The sequence below is a fragment of the Mustelus asterias genome, unplaced genomic scaffold (assembly GCF_964213995.1).
Source record: "Mustelus asterias unplaced genomic scaffold, sMusAst1.hap1.1 HAP1_SCAFFOLD_201, whole genome shotgun sequence".
Lineage (NCBI taxonomy): Eukaryota > Metazoa > Chordata > Chondrichthyes > Carcharhiniformes > Triakidae > Mustelus > Mustelus asterias.
Genome location: NW_027590192.1, coordinates 382,582 through 406,774, shown reverse-complemented (window position 1 = coordinate 406,774; position 24,193 = coordinate 382,582). Strand labels below are relative to the sequence as shown.

Genomic DNA, 24,193 nt, shown 5'->3' with positions numbered 1-24,193 from the left:
GCAGCTTTTGTGAGAAATGGCTGAAAGTGAGTGGGAATTGTCAGGGTCAGATTACCCGCTGCTGCTCTCAGAGTCTGAACCATATGAAAGTGGAGATGTGGACACTGGTTACATCCCTACCAAGGGGGAACCAAGGTCTGGCCTTGGCATCGTCACTTCCCAGCAAAAGGAAAATCAGAAGCAAAGTAGTTTGTGAGCTGGATGTCCGTCAGTTGGACACGGATAAAGGTTTGGATCTTCTGTTTGGGTTCAATGATGAGATTAACAAGATAGATGATCTACTGGATGGTTATGAAACATGGTTAGACTTTGACAGGTTTTGTAGGGGGTGAAAGCAGCTATAGCAGATCTGGATATCATAACAAAAGACAGATTGGAACAGCATTAATAAACAAATGAACCCCAGGAATGACTGGGGAACAATTAACAAGTGCTTCAGGTCTGACTCAAAATATCATCATGTGATGAGCTTCCCAAAGTGGAAAATCAGGGATTTCGCAGTGAGGCACAACACAGAGAATTCTGAGAAATTAGAGATAGCATTAGATCCAAGATAGAGACATACAATTTGGCCAAGGAAAACAACAGACCTGATGATTGGGAGCAGTTTAGAATTCAGCAACAGAGGACCAAGGGATTGATTAAGAAGTGGAAAATGGAATATGAGAGTAAGCTGACAGGGAACATAAAAACTGACTGTAAAAGTTTCTATAGGTATGTGACAAGAAAAACATTGATGAAGACAAATTACCTAACAGTCAGAAACAGAGGAATTTATAATGGGGAACAAAGAAATGGCTGACCAACTGACCACATACTTTGGTTCTGTCTTCACAAAGGAGGACACAAAAATGTTGGGGAACACAGGGTTTAGTGAGAGGGAGGAACTGATGGAGATCAGTATTAGTAGAGAAATAGTGTTGGGGAAACTGATGGGATTGAAGGCCTCTAAATCCCCAGGACCTGATAATGTGTACGCCAGATTCCTCAAGGAAGGTGCCTGAGAAATAGTTGATGCATTGGTGGTCATCTTCCAAGATTCTATAAATGCTGGAACAGTTTCTACAGGTTGGAGTGTAGCTAATGTAACCCCACTATTTAAAAAGGGAGGTAGAGAGAAAACAAGGAATTATAGACCAGAAAGCCTGACACTGTTAGTGGGGAATATTCAAGAATCCATTTTCAAAGATTCTGTTGCAAAACACTTGAAAAACAGTGGCAGGATCGGACAGAATCAGCATGGATTTAAGAAAGGGAAATGGTGCTTGACAAAAACTGTTGGAATTCTTTGGGGATATAACTAGTAGAATTGATGAGGGGGAGCCAGTTGATGTGGTTTATTTCAACTTTCAGAAGGATTTCGACAAAGTCCCACATAAAAGATTAACATGTAAAATTAAAGCACATGGGATTGAGGTAGTGTGTTCAGATGGATAGAAACTAGTTGGCAGACAGGACACAAAGAGTAGGAATAAACGGGTCTTTTTCCAAATGGCGGCACGGTAGCACAGTGCTTAGCACTGCTGCTTCACAGCGCCAGGGACGCAGGTTCGATTCCTGGCTTGGGTCACTGTCTGTGTGGAGTTTGCATGTTCTCCCCATGGGTTTCCTCCCACAGTCCGAAAGACGTGCTGGTTAGGTACATTGACCCGAACAGGCGCTGGACTGTGGCAACTTGGGGAATTTCACAGTAACTTCATTGCAGTGTTAATGTAAGCCTTACTTGTGACTAATAAATAAACTTTTTAAAAACTTTTTTAAAATGGCAGGAAGTGACTAATGGGGTAATGCAGGGGTCAGAGCTGGGACCTCAGCTCGTTACTACATATAAATGACTTAGATGAGGGAACTAAATGCAATATCTCCAAATTTGTTAATGACACAAAGCAAGGTGGGAGGGTGAGCTGTGAGGAGGATGCAGCAATCCTTCAGTGTAATTTGACAAGTTGAGTGAGTGGGCAAATGATTGGCAGTTGCAGTATAATTTGGATAAATGTGAGGTCATCCACTTTGGGAGCAAAAATGGGAAGACAGATTACTATCTGAATAGCCATAAAGTAGGAGGAGGAAATATGCAACAAGACCTGGGTGTTCTTGCACAATAGTCACTGAAGGTAAGCATGCAGGTGTAAAAGGCAGTAAAAAAGACGAATGATATGTTGGAACAAAATTCAGCAGTTTAGGCAGCATCTGTGCAGAGAGAGAAACACAGTTAACATTTCAGGTCTGTGACCTTTCTTCAGAACTGGGAAAAGTTAGAAATGTAACAGGTTTGGAGAAAGGGGCGGGTGAGACAGGGACTAAAGGAAGGTCTGATAGGGTGGAAGCCAGGAGAAATTGAATGAGAGAAAAGTGAATTCCTCAGAGCCAAAGGGAATGGAGCGAGAAAAGGAACAAAAGCTGTGCCTGGAGCAGGGGGGGGGGGCTGCCGACTGAAAGAAAGAAAAATGAAACAATCAAAGAAAAATAAACAAAATAGGCTCAGAGTTGTAGAGTCATAGAGGTTTACAGCACGGAAACAGGCCCTTCAGCCCCACTTGTCCATGCCACCTTTTTTTTAAACCCCTAAACTAATCCCAATTGTCCGCATTTGGCCCATATCCCTCTATACCCATCATATCCATGTAACTGTTAAATGCTTTTTAAAAGACAAAATTGTACCTGCCTCTACTACTACCTCTGGCAGCTTGTTCCAGACACTCACCACCCTCTGTGTGAAAAAATTGCCCCTCTGGACACTTTTGTATCTCTCCCCTCTCAACTTAAATCTATGCCCTCTAGTTTTAGCCTCCCCTACCTTTGGGAAAAGATATTGACTATCTAGCTGATCTGTGCCCCTCATTATTTTATAGACCTCTGTAAGATCACCCCTCAGCCTTCTATGCTTCAGAGAAAAAAGTCCCAGTCTGTCCAGCCTCTCCTTATAACTCAATCCATCAAGTCCCGGTAGCATCCTAGTAAATCTCTTCTGCGCTCTTTCTAGTTTAATAATATCCTTTCTACAATAGGATGACCAGAACTGTACATACTATCCCAAATGTGGTCTTACCAATGTCTTGTACAACTTCAGTAAGACATCCCAACTCCTGTATTCAATGTTCTGACCAATGAAACTAAGCATGCTGAATGCCTTCTTCACCACTCTGTCCACCTGTGACTTCACTTTCAAGGAGCTATGAACCTGTACCCCTAGGTCTCTTTGTTCTGTAACTCTCCCCAACACCCTACCATTAACTGAGTAAGTCCTGCCCTGGTTCAATCTACCAAAATGCATCACCTCGCATTTGTCTAAATTAAACTCCATCTACCATTCATCAGCCCACTGGCCCAATTGAGAGTTTACTCTCAGAGTAAAGAGAGTTTACTCTCTGAAACTGTTGAACTAAATGAGGAGTCTGAAAGGCTGTAAAATGTGGGTGTGGGTGGGTGAATGGGAGGATCTTCTGGATCTGCTCGAGACCTTGGTTAAGCAGTAATCTGTAGATCCAGGATGGGTGGGGCTGAATGGGGAGGCAGGGGTCACTCTGGCTGCCGACTTATCTTCTGTCTTGTCTGTGCCCAGGTGGCCCTGGAGAGGGAGATTCTATTGGGACTTTGTTGCTGATTTTGGTCTTTTAGTTTTACTGAACCACATGTTTGGGTGAAGGATTGGAATTGTCTGTTCTGAATTTGTGTCCTGAACTGATAGTGACACTGACATAACTATCTTACTCACCATTTCTACCCCTCTTCAACTAAAGAACAGGCATTCGGACTCGAATGTTAACTCTGTTTCTCTCTCCACCAATGCTGCCAGACCTGCTGAGTTTTTCCAACATTTTCTGAGGTTTTTTTCAGATTATTAGCACCCACGGAATTTTGCTTTCATCTCAATAGCCTGATTTAAGATTCTAGGAATAAGTCCATCAGGACCCCGGTCTCTCCCCAGTGTGAACTCACTGGTGTACAGTGAGTTGAGATGATCTCCTGAACCCAGGCTCACAGTAAAAGCACCTGAATGTCTCTCATCAGTGTGAATACGCTGATGAGACATCAGCTCTCCACAACTTTTATAGCAGTTCCCGCAGTCTGGGCATTTGTAAGGTCTCTCCCCAGTGTGAAACCAGAGTGTTTGCACTGTGGATGATTGAGTGAATCCTTTCTGTTAGGGTCCTGGACCAGAACCTCTAAATTACATGAGGAAATCAGAGTAGACCCCAACAATTTTTCTATTTTGGCATAAGTGTGAGGATAGGATGCTTCACTCCAGGGGTAATTCCACTGACAAATTAGGGATCTTTTATGGTAAAACAAACTTTATTGAATGAAAGTTTAAATATAATTCCAACAAATGAAGCAGCTTGACTATTAACATAGAATCATAGAATCCTACAGTGCAGAAGGAGGCCATTCAGCCCATCGAGTCTGCACCGACCACAATCCCACCCAGGCCCTATTCTCTTAACCTCTCATATTTACCCTGCTAATCCCCCGACACGAGGGTTAATTTAGCATAGCCAATCAACCTAACCTGCACATCTTTGGACTGTGGGAGAAAACCGGAGCAACCGGAGGAAACCCATGCAGACACGGGGAGAATGTGCAAACTCCACACAGATAGTGACCTGAGACCGGAATTGAACCCAGGTCCCTGGCGCTGTTAGGCATCAGTGCTAACATTTGAACAATATTTAAAAGTGAATGGAAATAACTTTAATTTAATTTCTAACTCGGTAGCACAGTGGTTAGCACTGTTGCTTCACAGCTCCAGGGACCTGGGTTCGATTCCCGGCTTGGGTCACTGCCTGTGTGGAGTTTGCCATTCTCTTCGTGTCTGCGTGGGTTTCCTCCGGGTGCTCCGGTTTCCTCCCACAGTCCAAAGATGTACGGGTTAGGTTGATTGGCCATGCTGAAATTGCCCCTTAGTGTTCTGAGATGCGTAGGTTAGAGGGATTAGTGGGTAAATACGTAGGGATATGGGGATAGGGCCTGGGTGGGATTGTGGTCGGTGCAGACTCGATGGGCCAAATGGCCTCTTTCTGCACTGTAGGGTTTCTATGATTCTATGATTTCAGTTCCAAATAAGCAACATTCCTCTTACCAATGTAAATGCCACTTTAAATAGTTAGCAACCATAAATATACTTGCTATAATGAGTATAGAGTGCCTTGAAACTTCCAGAGAGAAGACAAGTCTCAGAGCAGCTTGTGGAAACCCTTGATCAACAAAAAGTCCTGATGAGCTTCCAGCTCTGACAGGTAACTGAAACTCTCCTCAGTCTCCACAGTTTCACAGTTTCTCCCTAATTTGAAATCCAATCACAATAGTTACTTGTGAATTCCCTGGTGTGTCACAAGATTCGATGAGGTAACATATCCCTTCCCACACTGCAAGCAGGTGAACGGCCTCTCCCCAGTGTGAACTCAATGATGTATTGCTAGTTTAGATGACTAATTGAATCCCTTCCCACACACAGAGCAGGTGAATGGCCTCTCCCTAATGTGAATTCGCTGGTGTGTGAACAAGGTGGCTGACTGAGCAAATCCCTTTCCACACTGGGAACAGATGAATGGCCTCTCCCCAGTGTGAACTCGCTGGTGTTTCAACAAAGTAGATGAGTCAGCAAATCCCTTCCCACACTGGGAGCAAGTGAATGGCCTCTCCTGAGGCGCAGCACAGTAGCACAGTGGTTAGCACTGCTGCCTCACAGTTTCAGGGGCCTGGGTTTGATTCCCGGCTCGGGTCACTGTCTGTGTGGAGTTTGCACATTCTCCCCGTGTCTGTGTGGTTTCCTCCAGGTGCTCCGGTTTCCGCCCACAGTCCAAAGATGTGCAGGTTAGGGCATTGGCCATGCTAAATTGCCCCTTAGTGCCCCGGGATGTGTAGGTTAGAGGTATTAGTGGGGTAAATGTGTGGGGTTGTGGGGATACGGCCTGGGTGGGATTATTGTTGGTGCAGACTCAATGGGCCGAGTGGCCGCCTTCTGTACTGTAGGGTTTCTATGATTCTATGAGTATGAGTTCGCTGGTGTATCAGCAGAGTGGATGAGTGAGCAAATCCCTTCCCACATTCAGAGCAGGTGAACGGTTTCTCCCCAGTGTGAACTCACTGGTGTATTGCTAGGTTGGATGACTGATTGAATCCCTTCCCACATTGGGAGCAGGTGAACGGCCTCTCCTCAGCATGAGTCCTCTGATGTATATGTAAGCTGGATAACTGAGTGAATCCCTTCCCACACTGAGAGCAGATGAATGGGCTCTCACCAGTGTGACTGCGTCGATGAATTTCCAGCAGGGATGGGTAATTGAATTCCTTCCCACAATCCTCACACTTCCATGCCATCTTCCTGTTGTCACTGCAATTATGTTCCGAAAGGCCAGATGATTGGTTGAAGTCTTGTCCACAAACAGAACACGTGTACAGTTTCTCTCCACTGTGAACGGTGCTTTTTTCTTCCATGTTCAAAACACAATGATATTCAGGTTACAATAAATTGGCCGATTCCTTCAGGTTCTGATATCATGTTTTGTTTCAGTTTCTCAACTGCAAATCTTCCTCTTGTAAAACCTGTGAAATTGAAAAAAGTGAGTGAAAAAGAACCCACAAAAACACAAAGACGGGTTGTGAAATTGAGCTGAATGAATCTGGTCATTTGTGGGGCCGGCACGAGCGATTGGATTGTCATAAAAACCCAACTTGTTTGCTGATGTCCTTGAGGGAAAGAAACCTGCCACTTGGTCTGGGTCTACACAAGACTCTGGGCACTGTGGGAGGAGTTAGGAGAGAAATAGGAGAGGCCGGGGGTGAAGGCGAGGGATTTTATACATCTACAACTTGACGATAACTTTGACAGAATCTCCCAAACCCTCAACCTCCACCACTGAGAAGGATCAGGATAGCAGATAGATGTGATCACCATCACCTCCAGGTTCCTCCAACTCACACATCATCCTGACTTATCTCACTTCTAGTATTGAAAGAACAGAAATTTCTTTCATATAAACACTGGTACGACTGAACCTATTGTCTTCAATCCCCACTACAAATTCCATTCCCTCGCCAGCAACTCTATCCCTCTTCTTGCCAAGTGTCTGAGGCTGAACCAAGCTGTTCACAACCAGGGTGAAATATTTCACCCCGAGTTGAGCTTCCAGCCACATATCCAGATCATCGGCAAGACCCGCCCATTTCCACCCCAGTAACAGCACCCGACTCCACCCCAGTCTTAGCTCATCTGGAATCCTCATCCATTCTATTAACAACCCGAAATTCAGGGTGTAAGAAGAATTTTCTCAGGTGTCCCCCTGGGGTGCTCTGCATTTCGCTGAACCTCTCTCAACCAATACAGAGGCTGCGAAAGACAGCATATAGTTAAAGAACGAAAAGGAATTTATTTGCAAATGCATGCATCAAGAGAGAGACACAGTCAATGTCCTCACTGAGCTAATATTGCAAGGTAAAATTATTATATTATTCTCAACATTTCAAAATCCCACCCAGTCTTGTCAATCAGACTGGAAGGCCCAATCACAATATTACCCATTATTATCTGAGCCAATTACGTTCCACCTGTCAACAGGAATAGGAGATTATTCGCTTATTGCCCATGTAGGTTCCTTCCCCTTTACCGAGGAAACCGAACCCATGTCATTCCAGTAACCAAGGCCATAACTAACACCTGCGAATTTTAATTGGTGAAAGGAGTCACTCTTTCGCTGAAACCAGGGCCTCCTTTATCAGCTTGAGAGACTGCTCCAGCCTCGCTACCCATGAACGGATTTACTCCCTTAAATACCAGGCCATTAAACTTGCCTTTTGCATATCCAGAAGCTGCCTTTCTGTGCTCCATTGTATTCAAAGAATTCAGCCTGTCCACCACTATTTCCCATCATGCTGCATTCGGAACGAAGTTGGCCAAGACACAATATATATATATTGAAAATACAGTTTAAGCTTATAATACTTGGTTAATTTGTGGTTATTCAGTTTATAATAGAACATAGAACAGTACAGCACAGAACAGGCCCTTCGGCCCACGATGTTGTGCCGAGCTTTATCTGAAACCAAGATCAAGCTATCCCACTCCCTATCATGCTGGCGTGCTCCATGTGCCTATCCAATAACCGCTTAAATGTTCCTAAAGTGTCTGACTCCACTATCACTGCAGGCAGTCCATTCCACACCCCAACCACTCTCTGCGTAAAGAACCTACCTCTGATATCCTTCCTATATCTCCCACCACGAACCCTATAGTTATGCCCCCTTGTAATAGCTCCATCCACCCGAGGAAATAGTCTTTGAACGTTCACTCTATCTATCCCCTTCATCATTTTATAAACCTCTATTAAGTCTCCCTTCAGCCTCCTCCGCTACAGAGAGAACAGCCCTAGCTCCCTCAACCTTTCCTCATATGACCTACCCTCCAAACCAGGCAGCATCCTGGTAAATCTCCTCTGCACTCTTTCCAGCGCTTCCACATCCTTCTTAGAGTGAGGTGACCAGAACTGCACACAATATTCCAAATGTGGTCTCACCAAGGTCGTGTACAGTTGCAGCATAACCCCACGGCTCTTAAACTCCAACCCCTTGTTAATAAAAGCTAACACACTATAGGCCTTCTTCAGAGCTCTATCCACTTGAGTGGCAACCTTTAGAGATCTGTGGATATGGACCCCAAGATCTCTCTGTTCCTCCACAGTCTTCAGAACCCTACCTTTGACTCTGTAATCCACATGTAAATTAGTTCTACCAAAATGAATCACCTCACATTTATCAGGGTTAAACTCCATTTGCCATTTTTCAGCCCAGCTTTGCATCCTATCTATGTCTCTTTGCAGCCTACAACAGCCCTCCACCTCATCCACTACTCCACCAATCTTGGTGTCATCAGCAAATTTACTGATCCACCCTTCAGCCCCCTCCTCTAAGTCATTAATAAAAATCACAAAGAGCAGAGGACCAAGCACTGGTCCCTGTGGTACTCCGCTAGCAACCTGCCTCCAATCCAAAAATTTTCCATCCACCACCACCCTCTGTCTTCGATCAGACAGCCAGTTACTTATCCAATCGGCCAACTTTCCCTCTATCCCACACCTCCTCACTTTCATCATAAGCCGACCATGGGGGACCTTATCAAACGCCTTAGTAAAATCCATGTATATGACATCAACTGCCCTACCTTCATCAACACACTTAGTTACCTCTTCAAAAGATTCTACCAAATTTGTGAGGCACGACTTGCCCTTCACGAATCCGTACTGACTATCTCGGATTAATCCGCATCTTTCTAAATGGTCGTAAATCCCATCCCTAAGGACCTCTTTCATCAATTTACCAACCACCGAAGTAAGACTAACCGGTCTATAATTACCAGGGTAATTTCTATTCCCTTTCTTAAACAGAGGAACAACATTCCCAACTCTCCAATTCTCTGGCACCATCCCCGTGGACAGTGAGGACCCAAAGATCAAAGCCAAAGTCTCTGCAATCTCATCCCTTGCCTCCCAAAGAATCCTAGGATATATTTCATCAGGCCCAGGGGACTTATCGACCTTCAGTTTATTCAAAACTGCCAGGACATCCTCCCTCCGAACATCTATTTCCTCCAGCCTATTAGCCTGTAACACCTTCTCTTCCTCAAAAACATGGCCCCTCTCCTTGGTGAACACTGAAGAAAAGTATTCATTCATCACCTCGCCTATCTCTACTGACTCCATACACAAGTTCCCACGACTGTCCTTGACCGGCCCTAACCTCACCCTGGTCATTCTTTTATTCCTCACATAAGAGTAAAAAGCCTTGGGGTTTTCCTTGATCCGACCCGCCAAGGACTTCTCATGTCCCCTCCTAGCTCTCCTAAGCCCCTTTTTCAGCTTGTTCCTTGCTAACTTGTAACCCTCAATCGAGCCATCTGAACCTTGTTTCCTCATCCCTAGATAAGCTTCCCTCTTCCTTTTTATATTTTCATATTTCTTTTCACATTTCATACCTTTGCATATTTTGTTCCAGGCACATTGTGAATTCTCAGTACATATACAGTAAGGCACTTTATAATTACCTTAACTTAGTCAATTTATTTTAGTAAAAATGAAATGAAGGGTCTCATACTAGGAATTCTATATCACCCCCCATCAGTCCGTGATTGCAGAAACTGAGCAGTCACAGGAATGTGGTTAAGATAGTCCAGTCCCACAATGCCTCACATTCAATCTGCAGTCCTTCAATTATAACAGAATATGTGGCTGTATGTAGCTGCCTCGGCCGTGGTCAACCCCAACACTGCCTTCCTGAACTGCTACAATGCCTGAGGTGTAAGTACACCCACAGTGCTGTTAGGGAGGGATTTCCAGCTACACATTCCAGATTTTCATTGAACTGTAGGTGGATACCAGATTGATATATTCCATTCAACCACACCCAAGATGAATTGTTCAAATTCCTTTATTGTCCAGGACAATATATTCACAATCATAGAAATCATAGAAATCATGGAAATCCTACAGTACAGAAAGAGGCCATTCAGCCCATCGAGTTTGCATCGACCACAATCCCACCCAGGCCCTACCCCCATATCCCTACATATTGTACCCACTAATCCCTCCAATCTACGCATCCCAGGACACTAAGGGGCAATTTTAGCATGGCCAATCAACCTAACCCGCACATCTTTGGACTGTGGGAAGAAACCGGAGCACCCGGAGGAAACCCACGCAGACACGGGGAGAATGTGCAAACTCCGCACAGACAGTGACCCAAGCCGGGAATTGAACCCAGGTCCCTGGAGCTGTGAAGCAGCAGTGCTAACCACTGTGCTACCGTGCCGCCAATCTCTTTCAAACAGAAATTAAACATTCCATTTGATTTCAGGTATTAACATATTCTGTTAGTTTGTTCTTTATTGTCAATGTCAGGCTGGGGTTGTTCCCCTTGGAGCAAAGGAGGTTGAGGGGAGATTTGATAGAGGTGGACAAGATTCTGACAGGTTGAGATAAGGTGGACAAAGAAAAGCTGTTCTCATTAGCTGATGAGACAAGGACGAGGGGGCGCAGATTTAAGGTTTTGGGTCAGAGATGGGGGTGGGGGGGGGGGGGGGGGGGGGATGTGAGGAAGAATATTTTGATGCAGCGAATGGTAATGACCTGGAACTCGCTGCCTACGAGGGTGGAGGAAGTGGAGACAATAAACAATTACAAAGGAAATTGGACGGGCACTGGGAGGTTTCAAACAAAAATGCTGACTAAATATCTCTGAACTTCCGAACACCCGGTCACTCTGTGATCCTTGTGAAATTTAAAACCAGGTATTCGCAACAAGACTCAAAGAGCATCAGCCCACTGGAGGCCAAGTTGTGAGACCGGCCAGTCCAGCAGAAAGAAACCCTCCGATCCTCCCCATTGACCAACTGTGAGAATGAACAAAATACAGTCCTGGATGTAATTGAGAGCAGAAACAATAACAGCAGAATCCAATCCCTGGAATCACTCGTGAACTTGTTGGTGTCTCAGCAGGGCAGATGAAGCTCTGAAACCCTTCCCACACTGAGAGCAGGTGAATGGCTTCTCCCCAGTGTGAACTCGCAGGTGGGATGACCGAGTGAATCCCTCCCCACATTGAGAGCAGGTGAACGGTTTCTCCCCAGTGTGAACTCGCTGGTGTGTCTGCAGGTTGGAAAACTGACTGAATCCCTTCCCACACTGAGAGCAGGTGAACGGTCTCTCCCCAGTGTGAACTCGCTGGTGTCTCTGCAGGTGGGATAACTGAGTGAATCCCTCCCCACACTGAGAGCAGGTGAAAGGCCTCTCCCCAGTGTGAACTCGCTGGTGTATCTGCAGGCTGGATAACTGAGTAAACCCTTTCCCACAATCAGAGCAGGTGAATGGTCTCTGCCCAGTGTGACTGCGGCGATGAGTTTCTAGCAGAGATGGGTAATTGAATCCCTTCCCACATTCCCCACATTTCCACGGTTTCTCCATGGTGCGGGTGTCCTTGTGACTCTCCAGGTTAAACAATCAGTTCAATCTCACACAGAACACGGGTACAGTCTCTCCCCACTGTGAATGCTGCGATGTATTTTCAGGCTGTGTAACTGTTTAAAGCTCTTTCCACAGTCAGTGCACTGGAACACTCTCACTCGGGTATATGTGTGTCACGGCATCTTTCCAGTCACATTTCTGCAAAAAAAAAGTCTGAAGCAGACAGAACAGAAAAATATTTCACCTTTTCGATTGAAAGGTCGATGGTATTCAGGTCCAGATGAACTGAATGACTGTCAGAATTTGACATGACATTTGTTCGAGATTTCTGTCTGTCAATCCTCACCTTCTCATATTCTGTGAAAGGAGTTTACAAAAGTCATCACTGTCAGCACAGATTAGAAATTCAGAACAGACAATTCTAGTTTCTATGGAACATTGTTTCCTCTCTCATTCCCCAAAAGCTGTGAATCTCCATCCCACTCACTCTCCCTCCATTCTCACTCTGCTGTATCTAATATTCACCCTCCCAATTCTCCTGAAGGTGCTGATTGAGGCTGATTGACAGATCCATGCTCACTGCTTCCTGTCCTGGACACAGAGAGCTGGAAATCTCCGTGCAGGCGGCCAGACAGATATATGTCTCTATTACGGGACTAAAAATGTGTTTAATGGATAGAATTGTTTCAGTTGGCTAAGATACAGGGGGCTATAATTGATCATGATCTTGAACTACTTGTGAGGGTGTTCAAGCAGAGATGATCAATAACTTGGAAATGAAATTGTAGGTGCTGCAGAATGGGATCCACTCGACACTAACAGTGAGTCGGCATTGACCCGAGTGGTCCAATGGATTCCTTCTGTGCTGTAATGACTCTATTACTGGAAATATATCACGTAGCTACATGTTAAGGCTCAGGTTAGAAACTCCAAAATGTTTTATGGAACCCGCCTGAATCATACGTTTTACATCTTGAATTTGGCATGAAATGTTTCACTTCAGGTATGATTCAAATGACCCACCTTTTCACAAAGTTTACTTAAGAATATAGTTAACATGTTTAGTAAGAAAATTAGCAAGAACTTTTAGCAATTACAAACAAAACAAAACAACCAAGATAATGCCTAACCCATCAACAGCAGAATATTTTCTTCAGGAAGGCAAGACCTTGCTTTCAGATAACCAACAGAATTTCCAAATAAAACAGGGGAGAGAAAGCGAGAGAGACGTCTCTTTTCAGCGTGATGCCCCTTCTAAAACTAAACTGCATCTCAGAACTGAAAATGAAAGAACTTCTGTCACCTGACCTGCAACCAGTTTTTTATCCACAAATCCCAAAGTAAAAACAAACAACCTCTATATAAGCCACTTAAGGAGCAAATAAAGGACTCTTTGTAGACAAGCCGGTACCAGAATGTAAAAAAAACTGAAAGGTTTATTTACAACAGCAGGATCATGATTTTGAGATTTAAAAATTCGTAAAGAAACACTAATGTCACACGACCGTACGATATTACAGATTAGAAATAATAATAAATGTACATTACTGCAGAACCATACATGTCTAATCTTGCCATATGACAATATTGAACATATCTCTAATCTATATTAATTTACAGTCCCCTTAAATGTCAGATATTTCCTGGGGAAACCAGCCCTTTAATTGTGAACATTAGGAAAGGGACCTTTGAGCCAGACAAATAAATGAGTCAAGCTGAGGGAGCAAAGGATGTCAATGTCTTTAACAGAGAGAGACCTGGGCCAACCTTTCCAGAGTCTGCACCCTCCCTGGATTCACTTCCTTTCCCTTCAGTTGCTGCAAGTCCCCAATTTCCCCCAGAATGAGAAAAGAAATGGAAAGGTGGAGAAAACAAAGTGTTTTACTCACAGATGTTGGAACAGGAGGAAGTTTCTGCCTCTCTGATGCCCTATCTTCATTCACGCAAAAAAGCCACGCTCTGATTGGCTGGAAAACCTGAGGCCTTCCGGTCCTCCAACTCTTCTCATTGGCCAGAGCTGGAGAGACAGTGAATCAAAATTGCGCATGTGCGAGTTTTTAGGGTGAATGCGCATGTGCGGGTGTGGGGCGGGGCCCGGACAAAGCCAGCGCACTGACCATTGTCTGTCCGGGTCTTCCAGCCTTTCCCATTGGACAACAGCTCAGCGCGGCTGGAGGGCAAAGTCCCGCCCACCCCCACGTGGGGCTCCGCCCCTCATTGTCTGTCTGCGGGGGATTGACCAATGGGAACTCCGGAGGACCGGAAGGACTCTGCTCCGGTCGCTGCCTCTCACAGGCTCTGGCCAATGGGCATTCTGGAGGACCGGAAGGATTCTGGTCCCCCAGCCAATCAAAGCTCCTCCATTGCCTGAATGCGGAAGTTGCACAATGAGCTTGTTCAGCTGCTCATTCCGGCCCAGCAAAGCTGCTGCTTCTCTTTCTGAATGAAGATTGAGCTTCAGACAGACTCCAACTTCCTCCTGTCTCTCCAACATCTGTGAGTAAAACACTTTCTTTACTCCCCCCTTCCATTCCTTTTTTCATTCTGGGGGGAAACTGTTGATTTGCAGCAACTGATCACGAGAAATAGACGCAGGAGTGGCCAGCAGGCCCTTCATGGCTGATCTATGCCGGCTTCAACTCCTTTTGTGAGCCTTTTCCCATAGCCCTCTATCCCTCGATCTATCAACTATTTATCCACCTCCACTTTAAATACTTATAGTGATCCAGCCTCCACCTGTGGGGGAGAGAATTCCAGACATTCACCACCCTCTGGGGGAAGAAATTTCTGTGCACCTCAGTTTTAAATGACCGACCATTTAGCTTGTTCGAGACTTCCGCACTTGTAAAAATATCTCACCGTCTATCCTGTCAAGCCCCCCTCAGGATCTAATATTTCAATAAAGTCTTCAAAGCTTCAAGGAATACAGACCTAGACAATTTATTCTCTCTTGATAGGACAACCCTCTCACCCAGGAATTTGTCTGGTGAATCTCCTTTGGACAACATCCAATGTTACTGTATCCTTGTTTAAGTAAAATCAAAACTACGCAGTATTCCAGGTGAGGCCTCACCAACACAACCCCCCTGTTTTTAAACTCCAACTCCTTTGCAATAAAGGTCAAAATTCCATTTTCCTTCTTACCTATTGTGGGACCTGCCTGCTAGCATTTTGTGATTCATATGCAAGAACATCCAGATCCCTCTGTACTTCACTCACCTGCAGTGCCGTTCCATGTAGATAATCTCCCTTTTGATTTCTACATGACCTCCCACTTCCCCACATTAAACTTCATTTGCCAGGTTTTCATCACAATCTATCGATATCCCACTGCAGAATCAAAATATCCTCATCACAACATGTCCTTCCACCTATCTTTGAATCATTTGGAAACCTTACATTCTGTTCCTTCCTCCAGGTCATTAATTGAATCATGAATTGCAGGCCAAGAACTGATCCAAGTGGTACTCCGCTGGTTACATCTTTCCACTCTGAAAATGACCCATTTATTCCAACTCTCTGTTTTCTATGTGACGGCCAGTTTTCAATCCATGCTAACCCACTTCCATCAATTCCATGGGCCTTTACTTTATGCACCAGCCTCTTATGTGGCGCCTTGACAAATGCCTTTTGGAAATCATAGAATCCCTAGATTGCAGAAGGGGGTCATTTGGCCCATCGAGCCTGCACCAACTTTCTAACAGAGCATCTTTCCGAGGCCCTATCTCAACCCCACATTTTTACCCCACAATCCCCCTAATCTACACATTTTAGAACACAAAGGGTCAATTTAGCATAGCCAATCAACCTAACTAGCATATCTTTGGAATGTAGAAGAAACCAGAGCACCCGAAGGAAACCTACTCAGACACGGGGAGAATGTGCAAAGTCCACACAGACTGTCACCCGAGGCCGAAATTGAAGCTGCATCCCTCGCGCTGTGAAGCAACAGTGCTAACCACTGTGCCACCGTACCACCCTATCTAAATACACTACATCTACAGATTGAACTCGATCTACTCTTCCTCTTGCATTCTCAAAGAAATTGAGCAAATTTGTCGAACATGATTTATCTTTCTGAGAACCATGTTGCCTTAGTTGATTATATTCAGCTTTCCTAAATGATTAGCTATTTCCTCTTTGATTATTGACTCCAGCCTCTTGCCAATAATAGATGTTAAATTAACTGGCCTATAGTTCCCTGCCTTCTGCCTTTCTCCCTTTTTGACCAAGGGAATCACATTGGCTGATTTCCAATCTTCTGATACTCTCCCGGAATCTAGCAAGTTAAGAAAAATTTCAACAAAAATCTCCATTATCTCTCCAGGAACCACTTTTAAAAGCCTAGCGTGCAGTTCATTGGATCCTGGCGACTGAAGGGAAAGGAAGTGAATCCAGTCTGTACATTCCACACATTGTTAGTCCAGTCAGATAGACATATATCTGTCTGGTAGCCTGCATGGAGATTTCCAGCTCTCTGTGTCCAGGACAGGAAGCAGTGAGCATGGATCTGTCAATCTGCCTCAATCAGCACCTTCAGGAGAATTGGGAGGGTGAATATTAGATACAGCAGAGTGAGAATGGAGGGAGAGTGTGTGGGATGGAGATTCACAGCTTTTGGGGAATGAGAGAGGAAAGAATGTTCACGAGAATCAGAGAATTCCTCCATCTTATCAGCCATCCCTGAGCCATCATAATGAATCCCTCTTCTCAGGATACCCTTATCTTGGACTTGTCTGTACTGCTGTCAGTCTCACAAAGCAGCTGCCTGTGTGCTGATACGAGAAGCCCTGCTCGGCAAGTTTAATGCTCCATGACTGTGTCTTTAAAGAATGTTCCATAGAAACTAGAATTGACTGATTTGAATTTTGATCATGTCCTGAATTGTGATGTTTTTCTTAAATTGAATTACAGGATATTAGATGAGGAGAAATCACAGACAGAAATCTAAAATGTCAGATCTGGATCTGACAGAGTGACTCGATTCCTTGGGACCTGAATATCATCAGGCTCTGAATCTAGAAGGAGAAATGTTTGCCCGGTCTATCAGCTTCAGAAGATTTTAAACATCAGTGTGACTGGAAATGCACTGAGACACACACAGCCGAGTGAGAGTGTTCCAGTGCACTGTGTGTGGAAAGAACTTTAACCAGTTACACAGCCTGAAAATACATCGCAGCATTCACAGCGGGGAGAGACTGTACCCGTGTTCTGTGTGAGATTTAACTGATTGTTTAACCTGGAGAGTCACAAGGACACCCGCACCATGGAGAAACGGTGGAAATGTGGAGACTGTGGGAAGAGATACAGATTCCCATCATATCTCGAAGCTCATCGGCGCATTCACACTGGAGAGAGGCCATTCACTTGCCCTTGGTGTGGGATGGGATTCAGTATTGTATCCACCCTGCAGAGACACCAACGAATTCACACTGGGCAGAGGCCGTTCACCTGCTCTCAGTGTGGGAAGGCATTCGCTCACGCATCCACCCTACAGGCACACCAGCGAGTTCACACTGGGGAGAGGCCATTCACCTGCACTGTATGTGGGAAGGGATACACTCAATTATCCAGCCTGCAGTCACACCAGCGAGTTCACACTGGGGAGAGACCGTTCACCTGCTCTCAGTGTGGGAAGGGATTTGGTCATGCAGCCACCCTGCAGGCACACCAGCGAGTTCACACTGGGGAGAGGCCGTTCACTTGCTCTGTATGTGAGAAGGAGTTCACTCGGCTATCTAGCCTGCAGGTACATCAGCGAGTTCACACCGGGGTGAGGCCATTCACCTGCTCTCAATGTGGGAAGGGATTCAATGATTTATATGCCCTGCAAACACACCAGCGAGTTCACACTGGAGAGAAACCATTCACCTGCTCTCAGTGTGGGAAGGGATTCACTCAGTTATGCAACCTGCATACACACCAGCGAGTTCATACCGGGAAGAGACCATTCTGCTGCACTCAATGTGGGAAGGTATACAGAGATTCATCCACCCTGCGGACACACCAGCGAGTTTACACCGGGGAGAGGCCATTCACCTGCTCTGTGTGTGAGAAGGGATTCAGAGTTTCATCCAGCCTGCTGAGACACCAGCGAGTTCACAAGTGATTCCAGGGGTTGGATTCTGCTGTTACAATTCAGCTCTCAAATACGTCCAGGACTGCGTTTTGTTCATTCTCACAGATGGTCAACCAGTCGCACGATTTTGCCTCCAGTGGGCTGATGCTCTTTGATTCTTGCTGCTAAAACCCTGTTTTCAGATTTCACACGGATCACAGAGTGACCGGGTGTGAGGAAGTTCAGAGATATTTAGTCAGCATTTCTGTTTGAAACCCTCCAAATGCCCATCCAATTTCCTTTGTAATTGTTTATTGTCTCCACTTCCTCCTCCCTCGTAGGCAGCGAGTTTCAGGTCATTACCATTCGCTGCATCAAAATATTCTTCCTCACATCCCGCGTCCACCAACCCCCCCCCCCGCCCCCGCCCACCTACATCTCTGACCCAAACCCTTAAATCTGTGTCCCCCTCATCCTTGTCCCATCAGCTAATGGGAACAGCTTTTCTTAGTCCACCTTATCTAAACCTGTCAGAATCTTGTCCACCTCTATCAAATCTCCCCTCAACATCCTTTGCTCCAAGGGGACCAACCCCAGCCTGACATTGACAATAAAGAACAAACTAACAGAATATGTTAATACCTGAAATCAAATGGGAATGTTTAATTTCTGTTTTAAAGATTTGGACTGTAAGAGATTAATGGATTTGGTGGACGGGGGGGGGGGGGGGGGGGGGGTAGATTTAACTCTCTCACCCCCCACTCCTCATTAGAGTAAAATCACAGGCTGGTCAATTGCTAATACCTCAAGGTGCTGACATCAGGAGGCTTGCCAGCAAGGTTGTTTACTTTCTAGAAAAACGGACCATTTTCTCACAAACTTTTGAGTGAAGGTTTAAGAACTAACCTACGTAGGTAAGATTGGAATTTTAAATGTTCTGTGTATTGAATAACTGTGTAAGCTGTCTGTATCTGTAACTTGGAGCTGAGAGTTGTATTAGAGTGCTGTCTCTGTGATTACTCTGTTCGAGAGCTGTGTCAGAGCTGTGAGTTTGAGCTGAGAGAGCTGTATCATAGGAGGGTGCTCCTCCAGAGCTTACTCTGGGGTTGTTCCCTCCAGGCGTGAATCATGAATAAACTATTGTAACATGTCCCTGGGTCTCCTGTGGTTAGTTGGAAGAAACACATCACAACAGGACAATAAGGGAATTGGAATAACTCCCCTTGGATGTGGTTGAATGGAATATATCAATCTGGTGTCCACCCACACTCTAGCAAAAGTCTGGAATGTGTAGATGGGATGAATAAGTTGACCACTTTCTCTTGGTGATATTTACATCTTTGTTCATTAACTTTGTTTTAAGGAAATCCACATTTGAAAGCCCGGCCACTCCATGAAACATCCATCACAGGGGGAGACAAGAAAGACAGACACTCATTTTAGTCATTTCATGAGCACATCTGAGAGTTAAGAATGTGTGACATGATTTTGGGACACCGGAGTGAGTGTGCAGATGTGATTTGTTACATGTGAAAAATAGCAAGCCGAAAGTCATGGTGAGATGGAGTGAAGAGCGGGTCCCAAACACACACAGCGACTTGAGACACAGCAGGAGACGAAATGGTGAATGTGGCCAGGGGATTGAGACAACATTGTGACACCATCAAGGCATTGACACACACTCCAGAGAAACTGAGTTCAAAACAATCAGGGTCCAATTAAACACACTGCACATGGACACACAGTGAGGAAAGTTAAAGTAAAATGTACAATATTATAGATTGGGACAATTAAGGGATTGGGAGAAATAATACTGAGTAAGAGCTGTCCACAAGTTGGAAAGGGGTAAAGAGAGAGCTGGAGAATCTTTTACATCCATGCTTGATCTGTTGCTTGAAGCATCTGTCCTTATGTACAAGTAACCAAGGACTCTCAGTGCTCTTTCAGTAGTAGGAAAGATCGAGTCGATGTTACAGGCGGGGCCAGAACAGAACTGGAAAATAACGGATTGAAATTGTGTGAGGGGTCAGAGAGAGAGTTCTCCCCCCTCAGGGTGTGGACTGTAAGAATCCTGGGGGACCCCCTACTTTGGGTTTTCTTGCTAATTAGTGAATATTATATTAGATTCTATAACTGGCTGTGCATTGATTTTGAATTTGATTGTTACACTTCTCCTGTTTTTATTCCTGTTGTGATTACGCTCGGGGTAAGGATGGTTGACAGGTGATAGGATGGGAAATTGTGGCTTGGATCTTCATTGACCAAATGTTTTATTGATCTGAAAGGTGTAAAAGGGGCCAAACGTCAGCAGAAATCCAGCAGAGCTGAGAACAGACGACTTGCTGTGTGGGAGCAGGGAGATAAACAGCTCCCAGAGGACAGAGAAACCAGGAGGGCCTTGAATCCTAGATGACACCAGTGTGTCAAGGCCACCATGTTTTCACTGCTTGGCATGGGAATGCTGACTCCCTGTACCAGGGACGGAGCGTGGGAAGACAATTGGTTTTAGAGTTTGATGTGGCTTGGGCAGATACAGATGGTTCAATGACAGGTTTTGTTATGTTAGCTGGACAATGATTGGGTTAAATCAGTCTCCATAGACTTTGTGATGTAACAAAGTATAAGGAGGGATTCCCCGAGCACAGAGATTAGTCGAGGTTTTATATATTGCATTGACTGGTGCCATGGCATCTGGGGCAGAGCAGGGAGCATTTCCGTGGAGATGCTGCTTCTACCCAGAGTGTAATGGTAATGCTGCTGCACTTTGATACAACTGCTCAGACATTAGCCTGTGTCAGCTCTTATTGATACTGAATAAAATCTAACCACTGTCACCAATAAGAGTTATCACTGGCAATCATTTCAGAGTTTGGGAAAAGGGGAGAAAGGGTTAATTGACTCCCTGAACCCCATTTTCCTGGAGGCGGAAGGTCGCTATCTGAGTGCGGAGGCACACCAGACCTTTTCCGCCCTCCTCAAGCGGGAGATGCAGAACCGCAGCAGGGACCCAGTGCAGTCGATTGTCTCAGAAGAACCGCAGGAGGGTTCTCTGGATATCGGCGACAAAGCCAGGGGGAGGGGTCAAAGGGACCAGCCGGTACCACAGCATGGAGGCGACCAGCTGGTTTATGACGCGAACTCGTGCCCCATAGGACAGCACTCAGAGCAGTCCTGTCCAGTGATTCAGGCGGGCGGAGACTTTGGCCTCCAGCTCCCGCCAGTTCGCCAGCCAGGATTCCTCGGCTGGGCAGAGATGGGCCCCCAAGTAGAGGAGGTTGGTCCTGCTCCAGGTGAAAGGCCCGAGCTCCGTCTCCCAAGGACTGACGAGTCCGGAGCACTTTGCCCAGTTGATCCTGGCGGAGGACGCGGCGGAGTACACCGCCTGGCATTCTCACATCCTCCGCAGGTCAGCCGGGACCTCAGATGTGGAGACAGGAGGAGGTTTGAGTCTGTCTGAAGATCAATCTTCATTCACACAAAGCCCGCGCTCTGATTGGCTGGAAGACCAGAGTCCTTCTGGTCCTCCAACTCTTCCCATTGGTCAACATCTCAGTATGAAGATCAGAGGGTGGGCTCTCCCCCGCACATGCGCAGCTTCCCCCTCCCTTAGACATGTGCAGTCCTGGGCCGGGGGGAGGGGGAGCTCACCGAGCGGCTTCTCGCTCTGTCTGGAGCCGTCAGCCGGTTGCCTGGAAACCTTGGCTCCAGTCGGTGCAGGGGGAGGGGAACAATGGGTGGGGGCGGGGCTCCCGGGTCCGCGCGCCCGGGCCTGCGCACTGGAACCCGGAGACGTCACTGCGGAGCTGAGAGATTCCTATTGGCTGATTCAGGCAGGGCTCCATTGTGGCATCACAATGTGGAAGTTGTCCAATGAGCTTCAGAGTGAATCTTCCACCTCTGGGCAACATCTGGGAGGAAATCAATGTTTCCCCCTTTCCATTTCTTTTCTCATTCTGGGGGAAATTGGGGACTTGCAGCAACTGAAGGGAAATGAAGTGAATTTGGTCTGTATATTCCACACATTTCTCCTCCAGTAATGTAGACATTTATCTGTCTGGCAGCCTGCATGGAAATTTTCAGCTCTCTGCATCCAGGGCAAGAAGCAGTGAGCATGGATCTGTCAATCACACATGAGGACGGCCTCAACCGGGATCTTGGGTTCATGTCACACTATCTGTAACCCCCACCACTTGCCTGGGCTTGCAAAATCTCACTAACTGTCCTGGCTGGAGACAATACACATCTCTTTAACCTGTGCTTAACCCTCTCTCCACTCACATTGTCTGTACCTTTAAGACTTGATTACCTGTAAAGACTCGCATTCCAACCATTATTCTGTAAATTGAGTTTGTGTCTTTGTGCCCTGTTTGTGAACAGAACTCCCACTCACCTGATGAAGGGGCAGCGCTCCGAAAGCTAGTGGCTTATGCTAACAAATTAACCTGTTGGATTTTAACCTGGTGTTGTGAGACTTCTTACTGTGCTTACCCCAGTCCAACGCCGGCATCTCCACACTCTGAGTGGAAACAGAGAGAATTAGGAGAGGCCGGAGGTGAGGAGAGAGATTTTATACATCTACAACTCAACAGGAACTTTGACAGAATTTCCAAACCCTGTGAACACCATCAGCTCCAAGTTCCTATCCAACTCACACACCATCCTGACTTGTCTGACATCCAGTACTGAAAGAACAGAAATTTATTTCATATAAATACTGGGAAGACTGAACCCATTGTGTTCAGTCCCCACTACAAACTCCACTCCCTCGCCAACAACTTTATCTCTCCTCCTGGCAACTGTCTGAGGCTGAACCAGGCTGTTCACAACCAGGGTGAAATAGTTCATCCCAAGATGAGCTTCCAGCCACATGTCCACATCATCATCAAGACCACCTTCATTCAAAGAATCATTAATAGTAATTAATTAATAATAATGAATAATAAAATACAGTGTAGAAGGACGCCAGTCAGCCCATTGAGCCTGCACCGACAACAATCCCATCCAGGCCCTATCCACATATTTCCCTGTTAACCCCCTGATAGCAAGTGGCAATTTATCATGGCCAATCTTTCTAACGGGCACATAGAAGCATAGAATATTACAGCACAGAAACAGGCCTTTTGGCCCTTCTTGTCTGTGCTGAACCATTTTTCTGCCTCGTCCCACTGACCCGCACCTGGACCATATCCCTCCACACCCCTCTCATCCATGTACCTGTCCAAGTTTTTCTTAAATGTTAAAAGTGAGCCCGCATTCACCACTTCATCTGGCAGCTCATTCCACACTCCCACCACTCTCTGCGTGAAGAAGTCCCCCCTAATATTCCCTTTAAACTTTTCACCCTTAACCCATGTCCTCTAGTTTTTTTCTCCCCTAGCCTCAGTGGAAAAAGCCTGCTTGCATTCACTCTATCTATACCCATCATAATTTTATACACCTCTATCAAATCTCCCCTCATTCTTCTACACTCCAGGGAATAAAGTCCTAACCTATTCAACCTTTCTCTGTAACTCAGTTTCTCAAGTCCCGGCAATATCCTTGTAAACCTTCTCTGCACTCTTTCAACCTTATTAATATCCTTCCTGTAATTAGGTGACCAAAACTGCACACAATACTCTAAATTCAACCTCACCAATGTCTTATATAACCTCATCATAACATTCCATCTCTTCTACTCAATACTTTAATTTATAAAGGCCAATGTACCAAAAGCATTCTTTACAACCCTATCTACCTGTGACGCCACTTTTAGGGAATTATGTATCTGTATTCCCAGATCCCTCTGTTCTACTGCACTCTTCAGTGTCCTACCATTTACCTTGTATGTTCAACCTTGGTTTGTCCTTCCAAAATGCAATACCTCACACTTGTCTGCATTAAACTCCATCTGCCATTTTTCAGCCCATTTTTCTAGCTGGTCCAAATCCCTCTGCAAGCTTTGAAAACCTTCCTCACTAAACACTACCCCTCCAATCTTTGTATCAACAACAAATTTGCTGATCCAATTTACCACATTATCATCCAGATCATTGATATAGATGACAAACAACAATGGATCCAGCACTGATCCATGTGGCACACCACTCGTCACAGGCCTCCAATCAGAGAAGCAATCCTCCACTACCACTCTCTGGCTTCGTCCATTGAGCCAATGTCTAATCCAATTTACTACCTCTCCATGTAT

The 24,193-nt window shown here is 45.5% G+C and overlaps 1 protein-coding gene across 1 annotated transcript in view; it reads left to right on the top strand.

The window, feature by feature from the left end:
• LOC144485604 (uncharacterized) overlaps nt 1-24,193 on the top strand; it is a 158,567-nt gene that overhangs the window by 75,138 nt on the left and 59,236 nt on the right. Inside the window, exons 2-3 of the mRNA XM_078203703.1 lie at nt 16,866-17,645; nt 17,730-17,925. Coding sequence (XP_078059829.1) covers nt 17,218-17,645; nt 17,730-17,925 — 624 coding nt within the window. The 5' untranslated portion in view covers nt 16,866-17,217. The remainder of the gene's footprint in view (nt 1-16,865; nt 17,646-17,729; nt 17,926-24,193) is intronic.